Genomic DNA, 19,812 nt, shown 5'->3' on the forward strand with positions numbered 1-19,812 from the left:
GTTGTGTCTGTGTGCAGGTGAAATGTAACCTTCAAACCCCTGGCGGGTTCCAGATGTCTTCAATGTTTCAATAAAGGGGGAGTCAGCGATTCTAATCTTATACACGTTTTATTCTGGGGGTGTGTGCTGGTGTTCATCCACAGCTGGCTCTGTAAACGGGAAACAAACTCCTGCACAGGACAGGGACAGGCCATGTTGGCAGGACAGAATCCTAGACTCCTCTTCAATATGGTGACCCCACTCTGATTCAGACTGACAAGCTAGGTACATGATGCAGAAATACAGGGTCTAATGCAGCTGTAAATAGGGACATGCAGTACCTCGGCCAATAAGATCTTGATCCAAGCAGCCTGCAGACGAGGGTGGATGTCCTCTGCTTTGCCATGGCCCGACACAGACAGGCCATGGACCACCAAACCCAGAGCCAGGGAGAAACCTGGGGTCTAAACATCAACACAGGAGCACAGACTACAGGGGTTAAACCTCAGAGAAGGCCTTAGAATGCTGCTTAGTACACACAGTACTTCGAGTTGGACGGACGAGCTGTCCATTTACCAGTCCATCTACAGTCCAACCCTCACTGCTAGCCAGGAGCTTTGGGGAGCGACCGAAACAGTGAGATCACAGATACAAGTTGGCAAAGCAGTACAGTGAGAAGCTCAGACATCTGGAAGGAGCTGCTCCTCCAGTAGTCCCACTGGTAGGAGACCCCGGGGTAGACCCAGAACATGCTGGAGGGATAATATATCTCAGCTGGCTTGGGAACATCTCGGGAGCCCCGAGGAGGAGCTGGAAGACACTTCTGTAGAGAAGGACGTCTAGATTTCTTTGCTTTAACCTGCTGCCACCACGACCCACCCAGGAAAAGTGACAGAAAACAGATGGATGGATGGATGGATGGAAAAATGGCATTTTCAAATCAGTTTAGCTTCAAAAGGTCTAATTTTTTCCGACAGTCTGAGAAGATTTTCTGAGAGGCTGGTGTGGAATCACCATGCATCAAAGAGCTAACGCCCCTGAAACCGTCTGAGTGCTGCTGACCTGTTGGCTCTCCTCAGTCAGGGCTCGCAGAGTGCTCATCACCTCCTCGGCCTTGGCAGCGTCAATAAGGCCTCCGCTGAAGGCCGAGACACCCACACAGGCCACAGAGTACGCCAAGACCTGCACAGGTGGACATGTTCAAATCAAACAACCCTCCTTCAAATAGCATTTCACATAGAAAATCATTTCCTAGACTTAGACTTCTCTTTATTAATCCTTTTGGGATGACTCCCGCAAAGGAAATTGAAATTTTCAAGCATTAGTTTTTAGCAACAACAATACAGTAGAGAAAAAGAAAAAGAGAGTATAAAAGATAAAAAATAACAGTAATAATAATGATAACAATAAAAACCTTTGGCTATAAAAAGACATTTACCATCAGTCAAGTGTCAGGGTATTTATGTGAGTCCAGGTGTGTGTGTGGGTATGTATAGTCCTCTAATAGAGATTCAGGTCTATAGTCTATAGATGCATTATAAAGGGGCGTAGAAACCTTATGAGACCTTATGAAATATTACTACTATATGATGATGATGATGTTTTGTATACTGTTAGTTGGACTCCAAAAAAAGTGAAACACATGCAACCAATAAGTGAGACCAATAAGTGAGACAAAGGAGAGTAAAGAAGTCGAGTGGTGTTGAGGGGTTTTACCTCCTGCAGCATGCGGCCCTGCCCACTGCTGTCCTGCAGGCTGGACAGAAGTCTGTCCAGTGTTTGGGTGACGTGGACATGTTGCTCCGTCTGTCCACTGCTGCAGAGAGCTGCGAGCACCAGAGCCAGGCCTAACACGCAGCCAGTACTGCAGGGGAGCACAGAGGAGCAGGGACACTAGATCACACAGAAGACCAGACGGGGGTCATGCTGGACCATCATGGCTGATAGTAACAAGTTGCACTTTGTTGCTTTTCACTAAATCTGCAGTAGAACAGCATATTTCACAATAAAAGTGCAACGTCAAAAATATTCAATAGCAGTACTGTGCCTTATACTTTTTTTAACAGTTCCTTTTTATGTGATCAGATTTTTATTTAATCAATCGAAAAAAAGAAAAAAAAACACGGAGAGGAAAGACAGGGAGGGGGGAGATACTTAACGGTTCCTAAAGATACTTTTTCAATACCGATTTTATAAAAGAATAAGAAATTACAACGTTACACATAAAAGCACAAATCTTTTTATCGGTTTTCCAGCTCCGACTACATAATAATAATAATAATACATTTTATTTGTAATGCACTTTACATCTAAGACAAACCTCAAAGTGCTTAATGAGCCCTCTCTCTGTGTAACGTAGAGTGTAACAATCCAATAACAGATATTACAAGATCTAGGTAGAAGAAAATATTATATTATTGGAAAATGAATTAAAAAAAGATTTGTGCAGTAATGTGTAATGTTGTAATTTCTTTTTGTTTTATAAAACTGGTATTAAACAAAGTAGCTATAGGAACTGTTAAGTGTCTCCCCAACCCTGTGTTTTTTTTTTTTGGTGTCTTTGTCCCATTGTATTGTAAATTTCACTAAACGTCAAAATAATGATGACAACGTTGACTCACATGCACACAAACCACCACACAGCCTATTTTTAGTGGTTAACACGTGACATCATGTCTAAGGACTCTGCACTGACTTGTATTCCAGGTCGGGGTTGAAGGAGCAACTTTCCAGAGCGTCCAGAGAGCTGGAGAGGAGATCAGCGTCCACAGAGACATCACTGGATAACAGAGAGAGACAGACGGACAATCAGCCCACCAATCAGAGACGGGCCCTAGCACGTGTTAGCTCCCTTCTCCAGACTCTACCTCAGGCGCTGCTGCTGCAGACTGGACAGCACCATGCCGAGCGCCAGGCCCGAGTGAAACTGGATGGCCTGGGAGTCGTCGGCGGTGGGGGAGCCCGGCAGGCCGGCCTGCAGCACCGACAGGACCTGGGCTAGGCCGTCCCGCTGCCACACCACCAGCACCGGGACCAGCAGGGACAGCGCCAGGCTGGCACAGGAGCGAGCAATGGCACTCGCTGTGTTCTCCCCTGAGTAGGAGCGCTGCGGGGGGGAGGAGGAGGGTGTCAAGGGGGTTGGATTGCTTCTGCAGACTCCATGTGCTGGGTCCACAGATCCATCACATTCTCAGTGCAGCACAGGCAGATACCACAGAGCAACTAGGACACCTGCAGGAATTCAGGTCTCATTGTACGCCCTTTTCCCTGCAGCCACTTCATTAAGGACACACACTCATCTGTGTGTCAGCCAGGCAAATTACGCAGCTGAGCGATATGTGAGAAAATCAAATATCACGATATTTTTTGACCAAATACCTTGATGACGATATTGCCGGGATTTTTAGATAAATAATCATCAGTAATGTGAATATATGGACTAAGTGGGTAAAAGCAAATAAGAGAACAGCTAAAACAGACTGGTAATTTCACAAAATGACATCACTTTACTGTTATGCAGCCTTTAAAGTACGAAATCCAAAATCTAAGATGATATCTAGTCTCAGATTTAAATGTGGCTATACTATTGATATTTAACTGAAAAGTTCTACGCATGTATAAAGCATAAACTGATACAATGCAAGACTATTTCCTGTTGGTTTACCAGCGGCTGTGTGATGGATGTACAATATGTTTGATTCTATCTACAGACTGTAGCAATGAAAACCAAAATCACTTCATTAGCTGTTTTCACATTTGATTTGATCCACATTAAAAAGCGATTTAATGGGTTTTTATCTCAAGCCTAAAGGCAATTTCAAGAGTAAGATTGCAAACTGCTGTAACTTACTGTCCATTAAGCACTGGGTGCTTTTAGTTATAGAAGCTACACAAAGACATGAAAACAGGCAAGAGGAAAACTCACATGCAGGAACCAGGGGAAGACTTGTCCCCTGGCCTTGAAGCTGCTGCTGCTGATGCTGAGCAGGGTGTGGAGCACCATGGCCAACCAGCTGGCTGTGGGGACAAACTCTGGACCAGCCTGCAGGCACACGTCAGGAAGGAAGATTAAGCAACTGTGGAGGTTCCTACACTCAAATAGTCCCACCATCAACTCCATCTCAGAGTGTTTCTGCTGTTCTGTGAACGGCTGGATACCTGTTCCATACTACGGCCTTTCTATGATTATTGAGAGATACAGGTATATTATGATTTGGACTATTGTTGATGCACAATCATGTTGTTATTGATTATTTAGAAGACAGTCCGGTTTTCATGTAGATGCATCTTCTGCAGATACATCTAAAATGTGCACAATTGAATGAAAACACGAATCAGATTAATCATATAAAGCTGGTAATAAGATAATATTTCACTTCATAAATATTAATACCACTGTTTTACATGTTTTACATTCAAACTAAAGTGTCCACCTACCATTGCAAGAGCAACCAAAGGTGAGGTTTTTGCAATACCTATTGTATAGTATCACACACTGATGAAGTAAGTAAGTACCTGATGAATATCACATAACATATTGAGATTGTTACCCTGAGGCTGCCATCGCTATCAGCGGGCAGGTTGCTCTCGTATTTAGCCAGGACAGCAGCCAGGCCGCTCAGAGCCAGGATGGAGTTCCCCTGGACGACAGGACTGTCCCTGAACACAACACACAGCTGTTAGCAAGGCCAGGGATCCCAGCTGAATTCAGCTCAGTAAATCAGGTGGGAACACCAGTGTTGTTCTGTGTAACGGAGGGTGTGTGAAGCAGGACTCACTTTGCAGCAGCTTTGATGACGTCTGTCAGCTGATCTCTGGCCCTGACAGAGAGACGATGAAGAAAGGATGAAAGAAAAATGCGGGACCTTCTTCTGCTAATACAAGATGTGTGAGCAGCAGCAGCATCTATTCAAAGACACACTAACACTCTGTCCTTTCATCTCACCCGGCTGCAACAGCGCATGTTTGTCTTTACTCTGCGTGCGTGTGTGTGTTTGTGTGTGTGTGTCTTACCACAGCCAGGCACAGTGCTGTTTGTACTGCAGCTCCTGTGCTTCTTCTTTGCCTTGTTTCTGCTGCATCTCCAAATCAGCCCGTCGACCCTGAAGACACACACCGAACGAAAGCACACATTTCATTCGACCACGCGGGACATCCCATTCATTCAGTCAGACTCAAACAACAACGTACAGCTTGGGATTCAACAGGTATGGGGGTTTTGAAGGCCAAAGAAATTTGAATAATAACCATGTAAAATAGTAATAATTCAAAGTTCTAGCAATAAAACTGGTGTCATTACTGAGTATTACACAGCCCATTAAACGTCCCAAGTAACTGTAATTAATAGTTGGACCGTCAGATCAAAACATAGCCATATCTATGCCAACACTAAAATAAAATGATTTTACCTCCAAAAAAATTTCTGAGTGCATTATGAATGACAAAAAAACTTATTTTGTATCATTTTTACAAACAAAAGACACCCTTTATAGCAAAAGTCAATGTGAAATGATTTTTTTTCATTTTCAAAAACAGAAAATTAAACATCCAACTGGACTAAAAATATGCAACAAAGGTCCCTGGCTGAATTTACCCTTAAAAATAATAATGTTACCAAGGAATGAAAGCGGTGGAGAGATCTTTTCGCAGCCTTATGTCCCAAAGAGTAAGTAAGGTTTACGGTTAACGTCAGTGAGCTGAAAGTAACATCATTGTTAGCTTGCTCAGACCGGCATCTGATGATAATCAAAAGCTTTAGAACCACATGTAGTATTGATCAATTCTTCAATAAAATCGGTCATCCATCTGTCAGAAGCACTGACCTGCAGGACAGCGTGGAACGCTCGGCTCATGAACCCTCGCCAGGCCTGGGGCAGGAGGAGGGCGCGGTGCCATTCAGACGGCTGGATGTTCACCTGCATCCAAAAAAAATAAAAAAAATCCACATTTTTGGGACCGTTTGAAATCGTTAAAACCCAAAGAGGAGCGCGAGAGAGGCAGAGGAAGACGTACTTCGTGAATGAGGGCTGCCAAGGTCTGCTGGTAGCTGCGGCTGCGGCTCAAGAGGAACCGATCGATCGGTCTGCCGTCACGGCCCGTCTGCACAGGCAGCTCATAACAGAGCAGCAGTCCAGCTACCACACACACACACACACACACACACACACACACACACACACACATACATCAAAAAGTAACAACTTTTCTTCTGTGACTTCAATTAAAGCCACAGAAATTACTTCTTGGAAGCAGCCTGTACATCACATTTCGGCAACACTTCTTTGTCAAATATGTAAGGTGCACAGTAGCTAGGGATGAACACAATACACACACATCTGTACAACACAACGTGACCACAAACCAGTACACAACAGTTCACACAGCTAGGGGATAGATTAGCTCACCTGCGAGTCCAGGCTTCAGCCCGGGCTGCTTGTTTTTCTCGTAGGTTTTCAGCATGAATGAGGGAATCCCTGCCATTGTTTTACCCTGGTCTGAACGCTGGTTCCCCCCCCTCAGGGCAGAGAAGTACACCCCCCGGGGCATCTGGCTCATCTCCTGCTTCACCAGTGACGTCAGGAAGAGCTCAAAGGCTGGGAAGAAAAGAATTTAGTTGATAAGTCAGTTTTTATGCTTATTCATGCTTAAATACTCTATTCCAAGAAACTTGCCGGTAGTATTAGTCTGGACCAGCACCAGTATGAAGTCATGAGTGTAATGTACCTGGCAGAACAGACACGGGGGTGAGAGCCATCAGCTTCACGTAAGATGAAGCTGGGATGGAGAGATCTTTCTCTTCTTCCTCCTCCTCCTCCTTCCCTTGTTCATCCTGCTCCTTCCCAGAGGGCTTTGCAGCTGGTCGGGCCTGCAGAGCCAACACATGCAGCAACAACACGACCATCAATCCATCACCATCTATATATGTACCCCAATCTAAATGACCATAACCATTCTACGAATACCTATCTTATTATTTAGTTAGTTTCACAGTTCAGGTTAATTCTGAGGTTTTGTATTTTTATAATTTACATGTAAAAATGTACATGTAAAAAACCCTTGTGTTGTCTTCCCGTCGGCCATGCAACTTTTACTTTTTCTGGGTCGAAATTTTAAATTAAAACCTAAAGACACTTTTTTTTGTCACTTTTCCCAAAATTCTTTGTCACTTTTCCCGATGTTTTGGTTTATTATTTTCTGTGCTTTTCGGGACGTATTTTGTTGTTTTTTTATGACATTTTCTCACTTTATTCAACATTCTTTTATAGTAAAAAAATCTTCAAATGCCTTAAAATTAAATAAACACCCCAATTAAATAAAAGTAGTGAACTGAACACAAGTGTCTTTGCTAGTCTAAGACCGACGCAGTTGTTAATTTCCCGTCCAGCGGCCACGTTGTTTGAATATTAAATGCACCTGCGGCCCTCTGTGCACCCTGGTCTTACAGGGAGGTGTGTTCAGGTGCATTCTGGGCGTGCTGGTCTTACAGGGAGGTGTGTTCAGGTGCATTCTGGGCGTGCTGGTCTTACAGGGAGGTGTGTTCAGGTGCATTCTGCGCGTGCTGGTCTTACAGGGAGGTGTGTTCAGGTGCATTCTGCGCGTGCTGGTCTTACAGGGAGGTGTGTTCAGGTGCATTCTGGGCGTGCTGGTCTTACAGGGAGGTGTGTTCAGGTGCATTCTGGGCGTGCTGGACTTACAGGGAGGTGTGTTCAGGTTGATTCTGGGCATGCTGGTCTTACAGGGAGGTGTGTTCAGGTGCACTCTGGGCGTGCTGGTCTTACAGGGAGGTGTGTTCAGGTTGATTCTGGGCATGCTGGTCTTACAGGGAGGTGTGTTCAGGTGCATTCTGGGCATGCTGGTCTTACAGGGAGGTGTGTTCAGGTGCATTCTGGGCGTATTGTTATGTTGAGGCAGGGGGAAGTGATCGCGCCATTGACCAACAAATACCTGCTCTAAAGTCAATATTTTGGATTGGATTTATTTTGCATTTAACAAACATCATAATGACTCAGTATTTCTTTTTTATTTCAACAGGGCATTAGTGTCTAGGCTCGTGCACAACGTGCACACTCTGCTTGTTACACACACAGGGACACGCATTATACACTTGCAGAAGATTAAACAAACAAGTATAAATATATATATGTATATTTGTATCATTTGCATCACCTGAATTTATTCAGTGTGGAATGCCAAGTTATAGACAGGACCCACTTACCGCCTCAGGAAGAACATTTATGGTGTGGACCGCTTCAGGAAAATCTGCCAGAGCCCTGTAGCAACAGCTGGACACCTCCACATCCTTTTACAGCAAACACACACACAAACACACACCAGACATTTGAAATACAAGCACACTGTAGGAGATGCAGATGCCTTTTTTACACAGATGACTATCTGACTGAGGTTTGAGCATTTTGGCCCCACAAAGCTGTCGGGACCCCACACGTATACCGAACTCCTGGTTTTTGGACCCCACAAATATAGTTGAACAAGAACACACACCGGACACACAGTACACAAACATATTACACAGACCTTGCTCACAGCGTAATTCCAGAGAAAGCTGACCACCTCCTCCTTCAGTTTCTGGGAAAAAGAGGGAAAATTCATCTAACTAGGTGCTAATGTTGTAATACTCAGCTCTAGTTAAACATTTTGGGAAATATGCTTATTTCTTTAGAATATCAATGTCACCAGTCTCATGTCTGTGTGATACATACTGTTTCTTGTCTGTATGCTAAGCTAGGCTAACCACATCCTGACTTCGATCAGAGGCTTATTTGGTATTACTTCTTACAATTTTTAAATGATATATTTCTTTCTGACGTCCACACAGATGGGAAGACACAAAAACACCTAAACAAAGTTCTAACAGTGACTTCATCGGGCCAGACACCTCATATTCTTCTGACTTGGCGGTGAGCTGGGGAACCAGAGCCAGAAGTTCAGCAATGGCCCGGACCATCAGCGGACGGGAGTCACAGCTCAGTCCGGGGCCCAGACTTCTCCACGTTGACACGAGGTCCACTACCTGCAAAACAAGCCTCGGAAAACTCAGTGGCTACGCTTACTGTACATGCAGGAAATCTCGGCTGTGTGTGTGTGTGTGTGTGTGTGTGTGTGTGTGAGACCTCCGCCCGGCACAGCTCCTGTAGTCCTTGGAGAGCGAGAGCAGCGGGGGTTGCCATGTCTGGTCTGGTGCACTGGTTCAGAGTGAGTGTAATGGCAGCCAACATGTCACCTCCATGCTGGTAAGGCCTGACACACACACACACACACACACACACACACACACACACACACATTTTCACATACCAAATATGAATGTAATTTAAGTGACCAAATTATAATCATCAGACAGATGTCAGTCCCCATTGTATTCAGCCTCTCTCAGGTCCAGTGTGTGTGTGTGCGTGTGTGTGTGTGTGTTGCTCTGACCTCTCCCTGCAGACGTCCCTGAGGCAGGCGGCCCGGGCCAGAATCTGCTCCCACTGGGTGTCTCTCCCCACCACCACCCTGCTGTCCTGCTGGCCCAGCAGACGCTGCAGCTCCGGGTACACTCGGTCCTACGAGCAAGAATAAAATACAATGGAAATATTAAAGAAGGCCTAGGTACATGAATATGACGAGGAGCACTTCTTAAGATCCCGGACCTGTTTCTTCCACAGTGTGGTCATGAGACGCAGTGCCACGGGTCTCAGCTTCGGGGTGGAGGCGAGCATGTGGAGAGTCTGCAGCACCATGGGGACACAGAGCTGCAACAGCAAAGCACACTAATGGTTACGGCCTGTTGAAATGAGCTCTCTGGATATTGTCACAGTCCTTCTTTATATTCACAATGTGAATTAAGCCTCAGACAGGACAACTTGAAATAATGGAGGTATACACACGAGAGGTGTGACTTGCAGGTCTCAGTACCTTGTGAGTCCCGAGGTTGGGCAAGCAGTTCAGCACAGCGAGGGCCAGCGCTGGATTCTTTTCCTTTCCCAGTTTGAACAACAGAACAGGAAGAAGGGAAGGGACCTGCAGAGAAAAGTAACCCCAAGGGTAACAATGAGTCCTGACCGTTTTCTTAATTAAGGAAGTCCCTGCTTTAGGTGGTGTCCCAGCCTGTTAGGAGTCACCAGGAGGTGGCGCCCAGGCAGAGATATTCCACAGGAGGGGAGATGTTTTCAATAAGCTTTCAAAAAACCAGATCCTATTTGAGACAGACTATATGTTGGATGCAGAGAAGAGCATGTGCTGCCCCAGCAGATATATATGTCCCAGCACATGCTTTCATTTGAAGCTTGATGGATACCCATCAGACCAAGAGTCAGAGAGGGGGATCCAGGAGGATGCGGGGTTCACAGGTTATCAGTCCCTTTAGTGCCGAGGTCAAAACTAGGATCTAATCAGGGGTCCTTGGACGCATGCAGTCACAGCTCTGCACTGAGACAGCCTGGACTTAACACACAGCACTCCCTGCTGCCTTGCACCTCGGCTGTTGCATAGCAACCACTTCACCTGCTGGAAAAGAAGAGCGGCGGGCGGAGGAGAAGGACGTTTTCCTTGACGTTGAATACCCGAACACATCGATTCAATGATCAACAGGATAATGTCCTTCCTTCGTCTGCACCACCTTTGCATCCACACACAATGGTTGGTGTTGTCGTTACCCTCATTTTAGTAACATCTGAACAGTCCAAACCTGAAGGGTGTTCCAGGTGTGTGTTAGTGTTGGCAGATGTGAGCTGGTGTGATACTGTGAGGAGGGAACTCCCGTTCTATTCAAAGGTGTGAAGTGCGAGCGGCACTCTGGGAGCAATTGGAGCAGCGGGGGAGTACTCGGAGGCTTCTAATGAGCCGAGGGACGAGGCGCCCAGGACTCCATGTGATATTTGGCATCATCTTTTGGAGATAGGGACTCCATTTACAGTCCCAGAGGGTCACTCTCTTTGTATCATCCAGCAGCTGAAGGCACGGAGGTTGTTAAGAAAATAGATCTAAAATTCAACGCCAGTGACAAAAAATACCAACATAATGTAAATGAAATAATAAAGTCAGTTCCAGTCCATCAACCACAAGTCCTCTTTACTTCACTACTTTCACAGCAGTTGATCATTATTGTATTGTATTGTATTGGGTTGCTGTAAATGATCCTTATTGTGTGACATACAGTACAAAAGATAATAAAAGCTGTTACTACTTAAATCTTTAACTTTTTGACATTAATGAACGTCACATTACATTCAAGCCATCGCCAAATGAGTTGCTACAAAGCTAATTCAGCTCCAAACAACTCTCTCTGGATTCTCTCTGGAGTCACAGAAGGCTTGTATCATGTGGACATGCCGACAGTGTTGTTGTCATTTCTTAGAATTCCTCTAGGGGGAGACAGAAACTACACACTGTAACTTTTAGGCCACTATGTACTCTTTCACACTTTTGAGGAGAGCTGTTGTTTTGCCAGGTGAGTTTTTGGCAGAGAAAAGGCAGGACTAGCATTATGTGTTTTGCCTTGAGGGGAAACGTGAACATGTGAGATGTGTGTGTGAGTGTTATGGATGGTGTACCTGGCAGGGCTCGGCTGCAGCGATGGCCTGGCTGGCCTTCAGAGCCAGCTGGCAGACGTCGTCCTGAGCCGTGATGATCAGATGGCTCACCGTGAGGCTGAGGGAGCAGAGCTGGCTCTGGCTGGACGACAGCGCCGAGCTGAGCGACAGCAGCCAATCGGCTGCCGCCACGGGGTCATCTGCCACTCTGCGCAGCGTGGATAGAGCCACGCTGAGCTCGCTGTACCAGGACGTTAGGGGAAGGGCCAACGGTGGACCGGACTGAGTAGAAGGAGAGAGATGAGAACATTAAGAATTCCGAGATGTTATATTTCACCTGGGAGATTCTTCCACACTAACTCACTGTGGGTAGGGCTAGAATTGCAGTCAGTTTGTGAAGGACAACACTGATATTGCCAAAATCTCTGAATTTAAAGTAGTGCGGGTAAAAATAATGAGTTAACACAAATTAATTTTTTTTGACGGCTGATTAACACACGCTCACTCTGTGCCCTGGGCCTCGGGCCGCTCCGTAGTTTGGGAAATCAGGAAGGGACGCATCACAGCTGCACTAACTGGAGATTTGTCTCACTAATCCCTGTTACCTCTGTGTCAAAGCACATTCTTTTGACCCACAGTGAGAACTTCTGTTGCATGCTTTGACTGTAGAGGTATGTAGAGGTTTAGCCAACGTGTACGCCTAACACTTTCTGCAAGTAGCATTAGCATAGCATAGCATATGCCTCCACCACGCCATCAACGTTTCTCTCACACTTTACTTATTGTTTATGTGTGTGTGTGCTGCCACGCATCCCTGTGTGTGTAACAAGCATAGTTGGTCCTAGTTAGTGTTGGTCAATGGTGCGATCACTTTCCGCTGCCTCAAGATAGCACTATGCGCAGAATGCGCCTGAACACACCTCCATGTAAGACCAGCACAGTCAAGAGCCACAGATGGGTGCAGGTGCATTTGCTATTTAAACGACGTCTTGCCCCTAAATTCCACAGGATGCGGAACGGCCGCACATCGGCTCCGCTGCGTGTCGGCTCCGTGCGCTGCTGTCCGTCAATATCTCGAGGACCCACGAGATCTCGCGAATTCATGTAGAATAGAACCACTAAAACACCAACCGTTTGTTTCCATCCAGAGGAGTAGAGGAGGAGACAACTCTGTGCTGTTTTCAAGGTGTAGTGCAGGGAACTATGATCCGCCGTGGGTACGGTGTATTTTATTTTGAAATATAAACGGATGTTTTATTTTGTTTCTGTGCTCGACTTCCTGTCCCCACTATCTGCCGTGTGCTGAATTGCTGCAGAGCTCCCCAGCGTCTCTGACTAGCTAAGACACTTGGATCTAGCTTTGTGCTGCGCCGGTTGCAAGATAGAGCTGTCAACAGTGCTGGGGAGCCTTGTGTCTAGTTGGGACATTTTTCATTGGTAGTGTACAACGTTAAAATGTTAAGTACACAACATAACATCCAACTACTAATTGGTCTAATAACGCTGATAGTAGATACTTTTTTCTCCTCCCATCTATGTTTTCTTTATTTTCTCCTAATGCATTAACAGACAGGTTTGCGAGGCAGCCTCAGTCTTACCTGCCGGGGTTTCTCCGTGTCCCTGCTGCTAATGCTGCGCAGCAGGCGCTCGGTCAAGTCCTGGTTCAGGTTGTGTGTGCGCCGGTCGGCCAGCGGCTCGCTGAGAGCCGCGCAGGACAGCAGCTGCAGCAGAGGGAGGACCAGGACGGGACTCAGCCAGGGGGCCAGCTCAGCCTGCTCACACACTAAAGCCAGAGCTGGCTCAGAGAGACAGAGAGGAGAACTAAATCACACCTAGGTTTAAGAATCAATCTGGACTAATTAGACAGACACACACACACACACACACACACACACACACACACACACATTGGTTACAGTGAGGATCTATGGCTGCTCTCAGCTCTCTTAATTATTTCAGTAAAATACTGTATTTTTTAAATCAGTAGCCCTAATACTTTATCAGATTTCAGTGAAGAAGTTGCCGATAATGCACAAAACAGCTATTTAAGAGGCTTTTTACCCAGACGAAGCAGGCTGGTCTGCTGGGAGGCAGGGACCTCCAGCAGGAGCATGGCCACGCCCATCAACAGCTCGTCCAATGGCAGCTCCTACAGATACAAACAATGCTGGTAAACATAATGCTGTGTGTGTGTGTGTGTGTGTGTGTGTGTGTGTGTGTCACACCTGTTGGCAGGCAGGCAGGAGCTGCTGTAACACATTGAGAAGAGGTCGGCAGTCTCCGTTTAACTTGAGGCAGCGCTGGCAGGCGCAGAGCAGCTGCAGCAGCATCCCCACCCTCTGGCTCCTCCAGCACTGCTCCGGGGCCGGGGCCGGGTCCTGGGCCGGGTCCTGGGCCAGACCCTGGAGGAGAGCGCCCAGGAACCCACACAGCTCCAGCACCGCCTCCACACTGTCCACCTGGCAACAGCAACACCTCTTATTGCCAACACTTATTGGCACGAGATTTTTTTTTAATAAAAATGTGCCTGTGTGTATACATTTGCACCTACATGTTCCCTATATATAAATCTTATTGCATTAGGTGTACAGACATAATGAATTGTACAAACAATTCCCACTGTTGCTACACTTGCAAAACTCTATGTGCAACTTGGGAAATAAGCCCTTTGTGTTTATTGTGTAATATTTCCTGTGAAATCAATAAAAACATTAAAAAAAGTTGTTTTTCAAATGTCCCTGCTTTATGAGTGGGTATCTTTTATCATACTTCCTCTGGGAGTCAACAGAGTCAGAAATGTTACAGGTGCCATAAATCCTAATGAGTCATAATTACCTTTTATATATCTATACTGTATATATCAACTTGACATTTGTGCTAAACTAATAAATAAAAACTGTGTACATTGGTGAGCTGCTAACATGTAGTGTGACATCAGCACAGGTAGCATGTAGAAAGGCATGAGGTTATGTAACTCCCAGTAATGTCAGTTCCACAGTGATATCTATTTACAGGAAGCTAACATTAGCCACCACATGCTACTGGTTATACCAGAGGAAGGCTGTCAATCAATCAAATCAAAGTAAAAAAACAGTGAGTTAGTGAAGCGGTTACTGCCGTTGGTCTGAGTGTGTCACCTGCATGTGTGGCACCAGCTGACAGAGGCAGAGCAGCAGGCTGCCGGACACCGCCGAGCTCGGCGGGACCGGCTGTGGGGGCAGCAGCACCCGCAGGAGACTGTGGCGCAGGAGGGCGTGCTGGGTCTGCCTCTGAGGTTCACAGTACAGGTAGCGCAGGAAGGGGGCCAGCATGCTGATGTAGACTGCTTCATTTCTGCAAAAAGACATCCAGAGGCGGCGCATAATGTTGTGTATCCATACTGTGTATTTGTCATTAGTGCTTAATAACAGCTGGCAGTGATGTGATGAGTTGGAATCGATGCAGTGACGGAGGCAGTGATTGGACGGAGCCATGCTAACCTGTCAGCGGCCTGCTGAATGTAGTCATCAATCTCCAGCAGCAGGGTCGGCCAGCAGTCCGCTCGGTGCTCCAGCGCCGTGATGTATGGGTGGGGGCTGCTCCTACAAAGGCCGCGTTCACATCACAGATCACAGATGAGTCTAGATTTGCGATATGGAAAGTTAACAGTCCCCAGAGGAAACCCGTGTGGTAACAGGAATCTCTGAACCGGGAAAGTAGCCAAACATTAGGGTACACTGCAGGGTTTTCCCTGTTATCATCAGGTTTACTATCTGCTCTGACTTCTTCAACTTCAGACACAGATATGGGAATAATAATGCTACAAAATGATGCTGAAAATAGACACGGAACTCCCGAAAAGAAACACGACCACAAAGAGACTCAAAAATCCCACAAAAAGACATAAAATGGATGTGGAAATTGATTTTTTTTGTGTGAAAAATGTAACATTTTCTTGAGGAAAGACGCCTAAGCTCCCCTGCCAAACAGGCTCACTGTTTGGCATGATTTTAACACAGTATAAATCTAGTGGCTAAATTTTAAATAAAACCAAGCAAATAAATAAAAAGGGAACGGCTCTTTTGATTTTCTTTGACCACTCTGACCCCTGAGGTCATTGCGACAGATTTACGACATGTTAGCGACAGAATCGGTTGTAGCAGGTCAGTGTGCAGTGTCTCCAACATTAAACCAGGACTGGACTCTGTGCTCCAAACATAATGCACATCCACCTCATTAGGTGAGGTTACATTACATACATTTGGTAGGTTTGCATACATTTGTGAATCCTTCTGTGTGCATACATTAATACTGCATCTGATCTGACCTCATATTTAAAACCCTGAGGTTCTGGATTCCAATATTGACGAGCTTCCCCCCCCCCACAATCTACCTATCCGGTCCTGTGAGTGTAAACAAAAGACAGTCTCCATTACTCTTGAATTTGCAAACCCATTAGGTCCAGACAACACACTGGGGTCAACTCCAAGGTGAAGCGCCTGTGTGTTGTTAAGCTTCCAGCCCACTGACAAGCCAGAGGTTAACACAACAGGGTTGGTCTGTGTCTGTGTGTGCCTATGTCTGCATGTGTGTGTGTGTGGCATGGGGAGGGGGGGGTCCACTTACCCAATCCCTTACATCAATCACATATCTGCCTGTGGGAAGGAAGTCCAATGCATGCCTGTGCATGTGACAGCCTGCAGTGTGTCCCAGACTTGGACTACTCGTGGCTCAGTTCCCCCCTTTTTCCCACTCTAGCGTAATCTGCCTGGCCATCTCTGACCCCCTCCTCAGGTTCCCTGTGCCGTCTCCAAACCCTCAGCTTCAACATCCATTCTACAGCTCCCATCCATCAGCCTCTCACACCGCCCCCTATACTCAGCTGCCAGACAAAGGAAGGGCAGGAAGTCGAGGCAGAGGGCCTCGTTCTTTCAGTTCAAATCCAAGTTCACCGCTGGATCCCAGTGCTGGCGGACGGACGGCCAGGTAAGATCTGTCTGCTGTAATGCTCAGCTTCCGGGGGATGTCTGCAGGTTACACCCACCTCAGAGGGGTCTGGGTTAGGGACACAGTCCTCACATTTTTAGTTGTGTACTTGCATTACCCCAAATAGTTCCAACAATGTTCAAACCAGTCGTTTGGTGACCATGGGTCAACGGTGTCATATAACCTGAACCAGCGGCCTTCAGGACATCTTCGGTCTGAAGCGGAGACGCCTCATACTCAGCAAAAGTCCAATCAAGCACAGACTACGGAAAAACAAGCCCTGTATTGCATGTAATTAATACGCAGAACTACAGCCATGAAGCTTTAGTTGATACCAGTTTTCCTAAAGAAAACCACGCGATTTCATGTAGTATACATGTGGTATCAGTACCAACACAGGTGTCCTATGAGCACTAGTACTCAAAACATCTCAAATGATAGCCAGTCCCACCTGTCACCAGCATTGTATGACCAAAGTTGACATGTACTTTAAGTCAGCTGAAGCTATGCTTCTTGCCACAAGTATCCCAGGAAACTAAGAGGGGGAGCAACTAAATACAGTTACTACGTCAGAAACTATGAACCATTTCAACTATGAAATTTTGAGCAGCAAATGTCCCATATCAGTCAGCTACTGTGATGACCTTGGATTCTCTGGTGTTTATGACCTTCCCCTGTCTGTTGGGCTACTGCTGACTCATGTTCTTAATGTGCTGAGGACTCTATCTCTGTACCTGAGCTGGCAGGCCGGTTCCATTGAGTATGTGGGAAAGCCTGCAGGGGACAGCCAGGACAGAGCCCACGACTGCAGCCAGACTAGCAGCACGTGAGAAAAGGAGGCGGTGTGGCGCACGGAGCCCTGAACCTTCCCTGATCCTGCTGGGGGCCGGAGCGGCTCAAAGGCTCAGTGGCAGATTGCACGGGGCAGCGGCGAGCAGACGCTCAACAATGGGCACCAGTGTGTATCCTCCATTAATCCCGCAGCATTTACAGTCACACAGCAGTGCCAGGCCCAAGGACCAATGGGGGGCCGGACTGCCAGGCCAACGGCGCCACCCTGCTGCCCCCAACACATTCATCTTCCCACCAGGGAGGTTCAGGCTGCCAGACACACGCAGACAGCAGAGACAGCGATGAAGACAGGAGCAGAGAGAAGAGGACAATGGGAAGGAGCAGAAGACTGGAGGAGAGAGAGAAAGAAGGGACAGATAAGTGGAGAAAGAGAGGTTAACAGAGAGAGTACAAAAGAGGAGGAGGTGTAGAAGGAAGAGAGAAAAACATGGAGAGCAGGAGGGAGGACGGGAAACATGAAGGAAAAGAAAAAAAGACAAGAAAGCACAGAGTTTTTTTATTACCCGCTGTAACCGATTAAGGACCGAAACCCCGGGATCCTGGCAGTGGTGCAAATCTGGGGGACGGGGGGGACGGATGGGGGGACGGGGGGGGGGCCGGGGGGACGGGGGCTGAGCTGTACTGTAGTGACTGTGAATGGTAACTGGATCAGCCCATGATCAAATATGTTCTCCTAACAGAAGCAGTAACCCGCTTCCTTTCCACTGGTTCTAATATTGGTGCTGCAGAGACTTCTTACGATGGTGAAATAGCTAAAAAGTACAAAATCTAAATCAAAAAAGGAACTCTGGTGCAAACTTAACAACCGGCGGACAAACTATAGTGTGACATTAAATATGTGATTTGAGCGTCAATTCAAAAACTACTCAACTTATCTCTGATTGTCAACTGGGAAAGAATTAATAAAATGTGTATAAATGTGTGAAGTATAACCTCGACAAATTACACTCATTTCTTGGTTTATGAACATAAGAAGCAGTTATGTGCTGCATGATTTGCTGTCAGTCCCTGGAATTTTATTTCACAGCACAAGTCCGAACTGCAGACGCGAAAGCACCCTTAGGGCCCATTCGGACCGGAAAAAACTGATCCGGGGTGTCGCTGCAGGGTTGTGCGGGTTTTTTCGGGCTCTCCCTCTGAAACATGGGGTTGTTAGGTTTCCTAAACGCACCACACCCCATTCAAAAATAATGGGGGGACCTAAGTTTTTGCCGGACTTCCTGAGAACCACGTGAACGCAGCCTTCGGGCAGGAACACGGTTCACGGGAGTACAGAAACGCAGATACTTCAAGGTACGCACGAGTCCCCTTCAGTGTGTTCACTAAGACGTTGTCACCATGGCTTCCTGTGGTCATGGAAACGTTCTGACTGACCTGATGGAGTAAGGACAGGTGAAGGCTGTTCCTCTGTCCCTCTGGTCTGCCTGCATCTGGAGCAGCCGTCCGATCACCTTGATGAGCCCCTGGACATTTCTGTTCACAGTTCAAGTCAACAACAGAAGACAGAGAACATCAAAAAAGACTCAACACACACTGAAAGACAATCAATACTGATTGATTTGTGTGTTCAGTAGGCCGTTGCTATGATAACACAATTGCCTGATTACAATCATTTAGCATAGCTGATGGACTACGGAACTAGGATGGACCTAGTCTGCAGAGACCCCCCTTTTGTGAATGCAAACACTTTTGGGCCCCTGAAGAGCAACGCTGGGTATGTTGACCTTCATCTGTGGGTGGGAGTGTGTTCGGCGTACCTAGCGGAGGGCAGGAGGTTGAGGACGCTGTTGAGGACGTAGTGCAGGTCTGCGTGGCCCTGCTCCACCAGCAGCACCACGGCATCGCAGACGGCTGAGCGCACCAGCGTGCAGTCGCTGCAGCACCGCTGCCACAGAGCCTCCAACGCCAGGCCCTAACACACAGCAACAACACACACACACACACAACTCAGCCTTAAAGACACCATGACATTGGACTTTCCCTGACCTGTCTGGAATTATTCGGTTATTCAAAGAAAGTACAGAATTTCCAGCAGGTTGGAGCCGAACCCAGGCCTTGTGCGTCGAGTAGCAGACCTCCACACATGGGCACCCGCTCTACCAACTGAGCAATCTGGGCGCCCCCTGCTTTCCACTTTTGATTGAACCCTTGGTGTGTAAGGTCATGCCCAAAACACATGTTAAAAGGTAACATGGAAATATTCCCCACTTGGCAGTAAAGATTTTATTGTCTGACTGTTATTGCCACTATTCATCACACCCCCAACTGGCCCTGCAGACACCACCTACCAAGAGCCCGGGTCTGTCCCAGGTTTTATTCTAAAAAATGAGTTTTTTCTCGCCACTATCGCACTAAATACTTGCTCTTGGGGGAATTCTTACTGGAAATTATTAACTTTGCAAGTGGTCTAGACCTACTGTATCTTTAAATTATAGAGCGGTCTAGACCTACTGTATCTTTAAATTATAGAGCGGTCTAGACC

General features: G+C 46.7%; 1 protein-coding gene across 3 annotated transcripts in view; it reads right to left on the reverse strand.

Annotated features, from left to right (window-relative positions):
• The window catches only part of focad (focadhesin), a 35,106-nt gene that overhangs the window by 10,309 nt on the left and 4,985 nt on the right, over positions 1-19,812 (reverse strand). For all 3 annotated transcript variants that reach the window (XM_034901412.1, XM_034901411.1, XM_034901413.1), the window contains 28 exons: positions 19,088-19,242; positions 18,705-18,803; positions 14,993-15,094; positions 14,651-14,846; positions 13,739-13,972; positions 13,575-13,662; positions 13,112-13,308; positions 11,535-11,795; positions 9,898-10,002; positions 9,633-9,734; positions 9,418-9,545; positions 9,111-9,237; positions 8,876-9,010; positions 8,515-8,565; positions 8,195-8,278; positions 6,703-6,844; positions 6,384-6,572; positions 5,992-6,113; positions 5,802-5,894; positions 4,993-5,081; positions 4,758-4,799; positions 4,530-4,638; positions 3,905-4,021; positions 2,847-3,085; positions 2,675-2,758; positions 1,696-1,843; positions 1,042-1,161; positions 321-443 (listed from right to left, as the gene is read on the reverse strand). In XM_034901412.1, the coding sequence (XP_034757303.1) occupies positions 321-443; positions 1,042-1,161; positions 1,696-1,843; positions 2,675-2,758; positions 2,847-3,085; positions 3,905-4,021; positions 4,530-4,638; positions 4,758-4,799; positions 4,993-5,081; positions 5,802-5,894; positions 5,992-6,113; positions 6,384-6,572; positions 6,703-6,844; positions 8,195-8,278; positions 8,515-8,565; positions 8,876-9,010; positions 9,111-9,237; positions 9,418-9,545; positions 9,633-9,734; positions 9,898-10,002; positions 11,535-11,795; positions 13,112-13,308; positions 13,575-13,662; positions 13,739-13,972; positions 14,651-14,846; positions 14,993-15,094; positions 18,705-18,803; positions 19,088-19,242 (3,681 nt within the window). The remainder of the gene's footprint in view (positions 1-320; positions 444-1,041; positions 1,162-1,695; positions 1,844-2,674; positions 2,759-2,846; positions 3,086-3,904; positions 4,022-4,529; positions 4,639-4,757; positions 4,800-4,992; positions 5,082-5,801; positions 5,895-5,991; positions 6,114-6,383; positions 6,573-6,702; positions 6,845-8,194; positions 8,279-8,514; positions 8,566-8,875; positions 9,011-9,110; positions 9,238-9,417; positions 9,546-9,632; positions 9,735-9,897; positions 10,003-11,534; positions 11,796-13,111; positions 13,309-13,574; positions 13,663-13,738; positions 13,973-14,650; positions 14,847-14,992; positions 15,095-18,704; positions 18,804-19,087; positions 19,243-19,812) is intronic.

Source organism: Etheostoma cragini, chromosome 19 (assembly GCF_013103735.1).
Source record: "Etheostoma cragini isolate CJK2018 chromosome 19, CSU_Ecrag_1.0, whole genome shotgun sequence".
Taxonomy (NCBI): Eukaryota; Metazoa; Chordata; class Actinopteri; order Perciformes; family Percidae; genus Etheostoma; species Etheostoma cragini.